The 11,526-nt window shown below is 51.6% G+C and overlaps 1 protein-coding gene across 1 annotated transcript in view; it reads left to right on the top strand.

Moving 5' to 3' along the window:
* The first annotated feature begins 24 nt into the window (after positions 1 to 24).
* PDHX (pyruvate dehydrogenase complex component X) overlaps positions 25 to 11,526 on the top strand; it is a 73,044-nt gene continuing 61,542 nt past the window's right edge. The window contains exons 1-2 of the mRNA XM_040409725.1: positions 25 to 180; positions 11,012 to 11,095. Coding sequence (XP_040265659.1) covers positions 63 to 180; positions 11,012 to 11,095 — 202 coding nt within the window. The 5' untranslated portion in view covers positions 25 to 62. The remainder of the gene's footprint in view (positions 181 to 11,011; positions 11,096 to 11,526) is intronic.

The following is an 11,526-nucleotide window of genomic DNA, read 5'->3' as shown; positions in this document are numbered from 1 at the left end:
AGTCAGTCAGGCGCGGCGGTGGGCAGCCCCTGTCAGGGACTTGCGGGTGGTGGTGCAGGAAGATGGCGGCCTCCTTGAGACTTGGCTGCCAAGGAATCGTCAGGTCATTTGTCGCGGGTCTCGGGGGTCGTGGTCGGGGAGGTGCTTTCAGGCTTCTTCACACGACTGAGAGACAATGGGGTAAGAAGGCGCCTTGACAGAAAACCAAAAAGTCCTCATGCTTTGAGCTGTCAGGCAGTCATAGCAAGCAGTGGCTGTCAGGGTGTTGCTGGGGCTTGTAGTTCCACGCCAGCCGGTGCAGGCACCTTGGGTTAACTGTGCCCATGGCAACCAATCAGGTAACTGCTTTCATTCTCCAAGGGGCCATTGAGAAGTGAGAGATGGAATCTGATTGGTTGCTATAACAACTGCCCCACCCATTCCTGCCCGGTGCACTTTGATTGACAGAACTAGGTGTGATGACGTTTTCACTGCCTGACCCTGTCAAGGTGCAGAGAGAGCAGAGCCTTTAGGAGTAATGGTAACGCCCCCGTTGCTCCTAGAGGCTAATTTGCATATATTAAAACATTGTTTTTCCCAGCAATGCGAGCACATATGAACATGGGACCAACACAGACGCCTCCAGCTGCCAAGCGCACATGTAACCGGTCAGCCGGTGTCATAGGGACAAATCTGCGGACAGGTTTTGGACCAGTGGGTGCTAGATTCATACAGAGGTACCATAAAGGCCTCTTGCAACCCAACAGTGGCTCTGTTTTTTCAAGGACTTTGATATCCGGTATCTAAAATATCCCCCCCCCCCCCCTTCTCGGGCCACTTGTATGGATAATACTTACCCCACTACCCGGCACGCGCGTCGCTCCGGATCCCTGCACGGCCGCCGTTGCATCTCCCCGTCACTCGGATCAAAACATCCGGCAACGAGGGGCAGCAGCCAATAGACATGCCCAGGGGGGCTCGTCCCCATCTCGGCCTACTATTGGCTGCTGCCCCTCGTTGCCGGATGTTTTGATCCGAGTGACGGGGAGATGCAACGGCGGCCGTGCAGGGATCTGGAGCGACGCGGGGAGTGGGATAAGTATAATGTATATGAGGGGCCTGGGCATTGGGGGGGGGGGGGGTATTTTAGATATCGGATAACAATGCGTCGACTTCCAGCACTGCTGATGATCAGGTGACGACTGAAGGGTCCTTATAGGCACAGTGCCATACGCTTAGTAGTGGCTGTGCCTGGTATTGCAGCTCACACCCTCTCACTGGGACTGAACTGTTGACAGCTTGGTTAAAGGGGTTTTGCCATCTCAGACAATGGGGGCACATCGCTAGGATATGCCCACATTGTCTGATAGTTGCAGGTCCCACCTCTGGGACCCGCACCTACATTGAGAAGAACGGAGCGGGGAAATGAACGGAGGGCGCACCGCGCATGCGCAGCCGCCCTCCATTCATTTCTATGGGGCTGCTGAAAATAGACGAGCGCTGGCTTGGCTATTTCCGTCTGCCCTATAGAAATGAATGGGAGCGGGGGCTGCGCGTGTGCGGTGCTCTCCCATTTACTTCTATGGGAGCAGCGCTCGGTGGTGGACGGACCCCGGGGTCCTCCAGCCACAGCTCTCCCCGGCTCTGTTCTCGTTGTAGATGCGGCTCTTAGAGGTGGGATTCGCAACTATCGGATAATGGGGGCATATCGCTAGGAATACCCCTTTAACAATGAATGGGACGCGCTCCTCAGCCCCTACAGTTAGCCGATTGGCGGCGATACTATAAGCTCCGAATGAATAAAGCTAAATTACGTCATATACTTAACCGCTTGCGTTCCACCTTGGCTCCTTCCCTACGTCTTGGCAGTGAAATGACTCAGAAGGTAAGGCCGCTTTTAAAGGGGTCCTCCAGGCTACGGATATTGATGACCTATCCTCAGGCCAGGTCATCAATATCAGATCAATGGGGGGCACCAACACCTGGCAGCCCTGCCGATCGGTTGTTTGAAGGGGCCGCGGAATTCGTGCAAAGGCTGCGTCCTCTTCACTTACCGGCAAGTGGTCTACTGTGCAGGGTAGTGGCAGTTGTTCCTCCCATTCAAGTGAAGGGGCGAGGAGGCAGCGCTCGCACGAGTGCCGTGGCCCCTTCAAGCAACTGATCTGCGGGGGTGCTTGGAGTCGGACCACCACCATTCTGATAGTGATGACCTGTCCTGAGGATAGGTTTGCATTATCTGTAGCCCGGGAGACCCCCTTTAAGTTTAATTGTGGCCCTTGGGAGTGCTTGGCCTTCTGACCAGAGACTCGGTTCATCTGCTTTAAAACACGCGTCTTTAAGAGAAGTCTATGAGAAAAACCAACTAATACGTCACGTCTTAGTCCGGGTTCACTCGCCATCTTGCATTTTTCTTGGCCTTTTTCTTGCCATATTTTCACCAAAAAATGCTGCTGCCGGTTGTTACTTTAAAGGGGATGTGCCTCTGGACATGTACGGTACATTGATAGGTGCGGCTCCCACCTCTGGGCCCCACTCCTATCTCAAGAAAAGGCCCCTGATGTGACTGAAGACTATGCTGTACGTTTGTGGCTTGCTCGCGGTTCACCGTTATGGGAATGTGCGGCGTGCTCGCCATTCTCTTCAGGGCCCCATTCTTACAAAAGGAGCCGGTACCTGCACCATCAGACATTTGTTGATATGCCATAAGTGTCCCAGATAGGAGTACTGTTTTAAGGCTGCATTCACACGTGCGTAATAATGGGTCCGCATCCGTTCCGCAAATTGCGGAACGGGTGCGTACCCATTCATTCTCTATGGGGCAGAAATGGATGCGGACAGCACACAGTGTGCTGTCCGCATCTGCATTTCCGGATCGCGCCGCCAATCTTCCGGTCCGCTGCTCCGGAAAAAAATAGAACATGTCCCATTCTTGTATGCAATTGCGGACAAGAATAGGTATTTCTATGGGGGTGCCGGCCGGGTGTATTGCGGATCACTACGGACGTGTGATTGGACCCTAATGGGTTGTTCCAGAAGTAGAATATGGATGACCTTAGGGGTGGGCGATATAGGCGATATAAATTTATGCCACGTTATGGATTTTGCGCATATCTCCTATACCGCCGGACCGCGATATGATCGCGCTCTCGGCACGCACCATGGTTTCCTGAGCCGGCACAGTGGAGAAGGAGGGAGTCCCTCCCTCCCCACTGTGCGCGGCTGCCGCTGACCACCAATGAGAACAGAGTAGGAGGAGCAGGGGAGGGACTGTGGCCACTGCGCCACCAATGAATGTGCAGGCCATATCCCACAGGGTCCCCCTCCTCTCTCCCTTTATTGGTGGCAGTGGGCAGTTCCGATCGGAGTCCCAGCAGTGTAATGAGTTACCAGAGGGGGCTGATAAGAGGGAGAGGCTGGGGGGCTGATCAGAGGCTGGGGGGGCTACATGAGAGGCTGGGGGGGCTACATGAGAGGCTGGGGGGGCTACATGAGAGGCTGGGGGGGCTACATGAGAGGCTGGGGGGGCTACATGAGAGGCTGGGGGGGCTACATGAGAGGCTGGGGGGGCTACATGAGAGGCTGGGGGGGCTACATGAGAGGCTGGGGGGGCTACATGAGAGGCTGGGGGGGCTACATGAGAGGCTGGGGGGGCTACATGAGAGGCTGGAGGGGCTACATGAGAGGCTGGGGGGGCTACATGAGAGGCTGGGGGGGCTACATGAGAGGCTGGAGGGGCTACATGAGAGGCTGGGGGGGCTACATGAGAGGCTGGGGGGGCGATGAGAGGCTGGGGGGGGCACATGAGAGGCTGGGGGGGGGCACATGAGAGGCTGGCTGCCATGGTCAGCTCCCTGCTGCTGTGTGCACAAAGCACAGGGCAGCAGGGAGAGTGTGAGCTCCTATTCACCCTAATAGAGCTCTATCAGGGTGAATATGACAAGGGTTCTAGCCCTTAAGGAGGCTAATAGTTATTAAATAAAAAGTAAAAAAAAAAAAAGTTTAAACACCCCCCCCAAAATATAGAAAACAATATATCGCGATATATATATCGCATATCGCACATGCTTAAAATTATATCGCCATATCGCCCACCCCTAGATGACCTGTCATCAATATCTGATTGGTGGGGGTCCGACTACCGCCACTTCAGCTATCAACCGCTTGAAGAGGCTGCGGCACTCCGGTGAGCCCTGCGGCCGGTGAAGCTATGTTCATCCGTCCCATAGCCCATGTGCAAGTGAATGGCCTGGGTTGCAATACCAAGCACAGCCACTATAGAATGTACGACGCTGTGCTCAGTATGCCGTGAGGAGGCCGTGGCGCTCACCAGAAAACCGCTTTTAAATTTTGGTAGTGAAATATGAAAAGCGTTTTGGCTTATGGCCTTTTTATTATAACAACACTTCTCTCGAAGCCTTTAGAAAATAGCACTGTGTGAAGGGGTTTCAAAAACATCATCCCCCCCCCCCCCCCCCCACCTGTCCATGGGTCATGTCTGGTATTGCAATTCAGCTCCAGTTGCCATATACCACTCAACTTGCCGTGTTTGTATTCCTGTAGTGCCACTTTATCACCACTAGATGGCGCAGCCTGGCCAGTGTGTGGCAGTGAGGCTCTTACCTTACCCCTGCAGGGAATGTGATTTAATGAGGTCAGTCCTCAGTAGGTTGAGTGGTGATGACGCTGTCAGCTAGCCAGACCTTTCATCTGTGCACATGAAGCGTGTAATTCCCAGCCTGCACACTGTGCCAGAACCTCACCTGTACCCTGCAAAAGTCTGGCTTGCGTTCACTTTATTTAGACTTTTTTTTTTTTCCTATGATTTTTAATTATATTTGGATTTTCTCCCCTTATTTTATTACCATTTTTCTTTTACCATCAGGACCAGTATGCAGATACTTTTTTTTCATAGTCTTAAGACTGCGCCGTCCCTTCATTCATAGACAGTGGAACTCGCACTGACGGAGTGTAAAACCGTACCCGGCCGCATCACCGCGTTCTTCTGCATCCACCTGACGTGTTCAGCCATTCATTCACCTGCCGGCAGCAAGCTTAGCCTTTCCTAGCCTTCATTTTTTATGTTCTTTTTTTTTTTAAATCAATAATCTAAAGTGAATGGCGCTGACGAGATGAGGCGCTGTTTGCGGAGGAATGCAACTGTTTTTCTAATCCTGTAAAATCGCTTTTTAATTTAATATATTTTAAAAAAATCCAGATTTTTGGCAGTTTTCATCCTTCTGTAGAGATCACTTGTCAGCAGTGCAATCAGGTGACTGCAGCTCTGCTCCTGGTCAACCTACCCTACCTTCAGGTAGGTCTTCAATAGGTAAGTCCTAGAAAACCTCTTTATGTGATCGTGGCCAACTGCTTAAAGGGCATCTGTCAGCAGTTTTGTGGCTATGACACCGGCTTACCTGTTACATGTGCGCTTGGCAGCTGAAGGCATCTGTGTTGGTCCCATGTTCCTATGTGCCCGCATTGCTGAGAAAAAATATTTTTTGATATATGCAAATGAGCCTCTAGGAGCAACGGGGGCGTTACCATTACACATAGGGTCACATGGACACACCCTCTGCACGTTGATTGACAGGGCCAGATGTGATGACCTTTACACTGCCCGGTCCTGTCAAAGTGCAGAGGACGCGGCAGTTGCAGAGAGAGCAGAGCCTCTAGGTGTAATGGTAACGCCCCCGTTGCTCCTAGAGGCTCATTTGCATATATTAAAACATCATTTTTCTCAGCACTGCGGACACATATGAACATGATACCAACACAGATGCCTTCAGCTGCCAAGCGCACATGTAACAGGTCAGCCAGTGTCATAGGGACAAAACTGCTGACAGATGCCCTTGGGAAATAAAGGGGTTTTCTAGGACTTCCCTATTAAAGACCTATCCTGAGGGTAGGACAGAGCTGCAGTACCGGGCACGGCCACTACACAGTGTATGGAGCTATGTAGACATGGCGGCGGGGGCGCCAGGAGTTGGACCCCCACCGATCGGACATTACCTGTCAAAAGGATAGGTAATAAGTAAGGGCTGATTCACACGACGGCGCTCAGTCTGCTTGATACGGTCCGTGTGTCGCCCCCATCTCTCCAGACCCAACCCGACTGATTGATAGGGATTTATGGTGCACTCAGTTCCTATCTGATTGTGGCTCTAGTGCACACCTGATGATGTCAGCACAGCGCATCAGACCCACAATCACATAGGAACTGACTGCACCATAAATCACTATCAATCAGTGGGGTTTGTCTGGGCGACGAGGCCGACATGGACCGTATCGTGCCGTCGTGTGAATCAGCCCTAGGTTATGGAACGCCCCTTTAAATCGAGCTGTGCCGGAGCGCTCTGTGCATCCGTGGCACCGCTGTGAATGGATGCAGCGCTAAGTCAGCGTTGTGGTCCTTCATTGTCAGTCACGGGGGTCCCAGAGGTCAGACCCACGCTGATTACAAATAAAGAGAATACCTTTACACTGCGAGCTCTAGATGCCTCCGCCATGCTCACAATGTTAGCATTATCATCGTCATAGCAGTGTGTGGGGGGAGGGGTTGGTGACCATCAGGGGTCAAAGACATGGAGGACAGGCGTCAGATACAGTGCGGGTCATACGGCATGTGCCGATCCGAGGAGATCCTGCTGCGACTGGTTACGTATAATCCTCATCATCCAATTACCTAGTTGTTGTGAGCAGGTGTAACACTTGGCACGCTCCACATGGGGGAGGGTCCTGCACAAGGGACTGTCCGCCAAGTCAACGCTCCCTCAGGAAAATAAACAATCCCGTTATCTTGGTCCGATGCAAAGCCGAAGGGCGACGGGGGAACTTATAGGAAAAGGTTTTGTTTTATTTTCCCCGTAGGTGCATTGAAATGTACAGAACCGTCAGCGCTGTTCTTCTGTTATCAGCCATTTTTTAGGTTGCAGGCGGAGGCCAACTCTTGTGTTCTTCCATGGTATTGGCTGCTTTAAGTCACCAATGCCTTTGCATACTTAGGCGGCATTACTTCAATCCTCTGTTATTCCTCCTGGAAATGTATGCATAAGTTTACAACTGGGCGTTAACCGCTCGCTTATCGATGGGGTGTGTACTGATACATTCTGAGATGGTCCAGTCAATGTTGGCATCGGGACTAATTACGCCCAGGGAGTAGTTGCCCGTCACGGCTGCCTCTGCCCCCCTTTAGTACTGTGCCATAGATGGCAGCGATCTGCCGTTCCCAGCAGGACCTGATAAGCGCCATGTATGTGACCGCCATGAGAAATGGAGAATAGTTAAAGGAATTGTCTTACTTCAGTAAGTGGCATTTATCATGTGGAGAAAGTGAATGCAAGGCACTTACTAATGTATTGCGATTGTCCGTATTGCCTCCTTTGCTGGCTGGATTCATTTTTCCATCACATTATACACTGCTCGTTTCCATGGTTACGACCACCTTGTAATCCAGCAGCAGTGGTCATGCTTGCACACTACAGAAATAAGTGGCGGGACCTCAGAAGTGCACATAGGACGGCTCTTTTTCCTTCAATGTGCAAGCACGACCACTGCTGCTGCACTGCAGGGGGGTCGTAACCCCTGGATACGAGCCGTGTATAATGTGATGGAAAAATGAATCCAGCCAGCAGAGGAGGCAATATGGACAAGTGATACGGGTACATTTTTGTACCTGAAATATTGCCACAAACGCGATCCAGCCATGGCCGTAATCAGAGCTAATCGTTCCTCTGTGATGAGAGTAGTTCAGGGCGGCATCCGCCCTTCAGCAGGGACAGGGCATAATACGCTCGTCTGATACCAGCCTTAAAGGCTACGTCCACTTTTGCAATCAAGTTATCTCATCGTATTTTCTAGCACTGTTTCTTAACGGAATGCTTCTTGAAACAACAGTGACCTTTTAGACGGGGGCTGCATGGCCCTCTGGGTAATGACCAAAGACCATGCGCTGTGTAGCAGGGCTGCCTTATAAGTGAATGGGGTTGCAGCATGACTTGCGAGCAATCACGACGCCAGCATCGCAAAAAATTCAGTAGTGCTTCATTGTTTGTGGCAAAATGCAAGTCGTCCCCATTCAATTGTGTGGCTGCACTTGTAGTCAGAGTTGCCATGTAGCCGCAGTCTTAGGGCAAGTTCACACATCGGTGGTTTCTATTAGTTGAGAAGGACCTCCTCCTCATAGAGGGAAGGCTGTCAATCACTGATAGGACCTCCTCCTCATAGAGGGAAGGCTGTCAATCACTGATAGGACCTCCTCCTCATAGAGGGAAGGCTGTCAGTCACTGATAGGACCTCCTCATCAGGGGGTAGGCTGTCAATCACTGATAGGACCTCCTCCTCATAGAGGGAAGGATGTCAATCACTGCTAGGACCTCCTCCTCATAGAGAGAAGGCTGTCAATCACTGCTAGGACCTCCTCCTCCTCATAGAGGGAAGGCTGTCAATCACTGATAGGACCTCCTCCTCATAGAGGGAAGGCTGTCAATCACTGATAGGACCTCCTCCTCATAGAGGGAAGGCTGTCAGTCACTGATTGGACCACCTCCTCATAGAGGGAAGGCTGTCAATCACTGATAGGACCTCCTCCTCATAGAGGGAAGGCTGTCAATCACTGATAGGACCTCCTCCTCATAGAGGAAAGGCTGTCAATCACTGATAGGACCTCCTCCTCATAAAGGGAAGGCTGTCAATCACTGCTAGGACCTCCTCCTCATAGAGGGAAGGCTGTCAATCACTGATAGGACCTCCTCCTCATAGAGGGAAGACTGTCAATCACTGATAGGACCTCCTTCTCATAGAGGGAAGGCTGTCAGTCACTGATAGGACCTCCTCCTCATAAAGGGAAGGCTGTCAATCACTGATAGGACCGCCTTCTCATAGAGGGAAGGCTGTCAATCACTGATAGGACCTCCTCCTCATAGAGGGAAGGCTGTCAATCACTGATAGGACCTCCTCCTCATAGAGGGAAGGCTGTCAATCACTGCTAGGACCTCCTCCTCATAGAGGGAAGGCTGTCAGTCACTGATAGGACCTCCTCCTCATAAAGGGAAGGCTGTCAATCACTGATAGGACCGCCTTCTCATAGAGGGAAGGCTGTCAATCACTGATAGGACCACCTCCTCATAGAGGGAAGGCTGTCAATCACTGATAGGACCGCCTCCTCATAGAGGGAAGGCTGTCAATCACTGATAGGACCTCCTCCTCATAGAGGGAAGGCTGTCAATCACTGATAGGACCTCCTTCTCATAGAGGGAAGGCTGTCAGTCACTGATAGGACCTCCTCCTCATAAAGGGAAGGCTGTCAATCACTGATAGGACCGCCTTCTCATAGAGGGAAGGCTGTCAATCACTGATAGGACCTCCTCCTCATAGAGGGAAGGCTGTCAATCACTGATAGGACCTCCTCCTCATAGAGGGAAGGCTGTCAATCACTGCTAGGACCTCCTCCTCATAGAGGGAAGGCTGTCAGTCACTGATAGGACCGTCTCCTCATAGAGGGAAGGCTGTCAATCACTGATGGGACCGCCTCCTCATAGAGGGAAGGCTGTCAGTCACTAATAGGACCTCCTCCTCATAAAGGGAAGGCTGTCAGTCACTGATTGGACCTCCTCCTCATAGAGGGAAGGCTGTCAGTCACTAATAGGACCTCCTCCTCATTGAGGGAAGGCTGTCAATCACTGATAGGACCTCCTCCTCATAGAGGGAAGGCTGTCAGTCACTGATTGGACCACCTCCTCATAGAGGGAAGGCTGTCAATCACTGATTGGACCGCCTCCTCATAGAGGGAAGGCTGTCAATCACTGATAGGACCTCCTCCTCATAGAGGGACAGATGTCAGTCACTGCTAGGACCGCCTCCTCATAGAGAGAAGGCTGTCAATCACTGCTAGGACCGCCTCCTCATAGAGTGAAGGCTGTCAATCACTGATAGGACCGCCTCCTCATAGAGTGAAGGCTGTCAATCACTGATAGGACCGCCTCCTCATAGAGGGAAGGCTGTCAATCACTGCTAGGACCGCCTCCTCATAGAGGGAAGGCTGTCAATCACGGATAGGACCGCCTTCTCATAGAGGGAAGGCTGTCAATCACTGCTAGGACCTCCTCCTCATAGAGGGAAGGCTGTCAGTCACTGATAGGACCGTCTCCTCATAGAGGGAAGGCTGTCAATCACTGATGGGACCGCCTCCTCATAGAGGGAAGGCTGTCAGTCACTAATAGGACCTCCTCCTCATAAAGGGAAGGCTGTCAGTCACTGATTGGACCTCCTCCTCATAGAGGGAAGGCTGTCAGTCACTAATAGGACCTCCTCCTCATTGAGGGAAGGCTGTCAATCACTGATAGGACCTCCTCCTCATAGAGGGAAGGCTGTCAGTCACTGATTGGACCACCTCCTCATAGAGGGAAGGCTGTCAATCACTGATTGGACCGCCTCCTCATAGAGGGAAGGCTGTCAATCACTGATAGGACCTCCTCCTCATAGAGGGACAGATGTCAGTCACTGCTAGGACCGCCTCCTCATAGAGAGAAGGCTGTCAATCACTGCTAGGACCGCCTCCTCATAGAGTGAAGGCTGTCAATCACTGATAGGACCGCCTCCTCATAGAGTGAAGGCTGTCAATCACTGATAGGACCGCCTCCTCATAGAGGGAAGGCTGTCAATCACTGCTAGGACCGCCTCCTCATAGAGGGAAGGCTGTCAATCACGGATAGGACCGCCTCCTAATAGAGGGAAGGCTGTCAATCACTGATAGGACCGCCTCCTTGTCTTCAAAGCCCAGAATGAGCAGGGATATAAATGAATGATATACAAGTTTTGCTGAATCTTTTCCCATAAACTATATATCCGTCTGCTCTGCTCCTCCTGCTCTATAACCTCATACAACATGTGTAACTGTTATGATGTAATCAGCGTTCTTCCCTTCACCCGTGTTTAATGTCCTGGCTGATCGGGGTGTATAGATGAGTGGATGTGAATATGTTGCTCTGGGCAGGGTGAAGGGTGATGTTTCTGATGATGTCCATCTGTCTTGCAGGGGCGCCATCTGTTCAGGTCTTTATGCCAGCGCTGTCCCCCACCATGGAGGAAGGAAACATTGTGAAATGGCTGAAGAAGGAAGGTGAGAAGAGGCTCCAATATGTCCGTCCCCGGCTTCTACGAGCCATCCCTAGAACTGTCTGTACAGAAGGAAATATTACAGGGAGTGCGTCGCCGCGTCCCCTGCCAGCCCCTCCATCTCCTGGTGACATGACTATGGAGGAACAGGAGAGGGAGGGGCTGGCAGCGGAAGCAGTAGGGAGCAAGGGTGCACAGAGTGGCTTGGGTCCGCCCTCGGTGCACTTAACTGCTCATTTGCACATGGATTAAAAGCCCTTTTTTCTCCAGAATGAAGCAACGCATCGCTAAGTGAAAGGTATCATTACATTCAGCTGAGCTAGCCCTAACAGCTGTGAGAAGTATTAGGTCTGTGCAGGTTTTCAATAAGTAAGACTGTTCATTTTCACTGACAGCAAGCAGAGGCAAGAAATGGAAACACAAAGTAAATTAGAA

The sequence above is a fragment of the Bufo bufo genome, chromosome 10 (assembly GCF_905171765.1).
Source record: "Bufo bufo chromosome 10, aBufBuf1.1, whole genome shotgun sequence".
Taxonomy (NCBI): domain Eukaryota; kingdom Metazoa; phylum Chordata; class Amphibia; order Anura; family Bufonidae; genus Bufo; species Bufo bufo.
The sequence above is the reverse complement of the archived record's forward strand: the minus strand, read 5'-3'. Positions and strand labels throughout refer to the sequence as shown.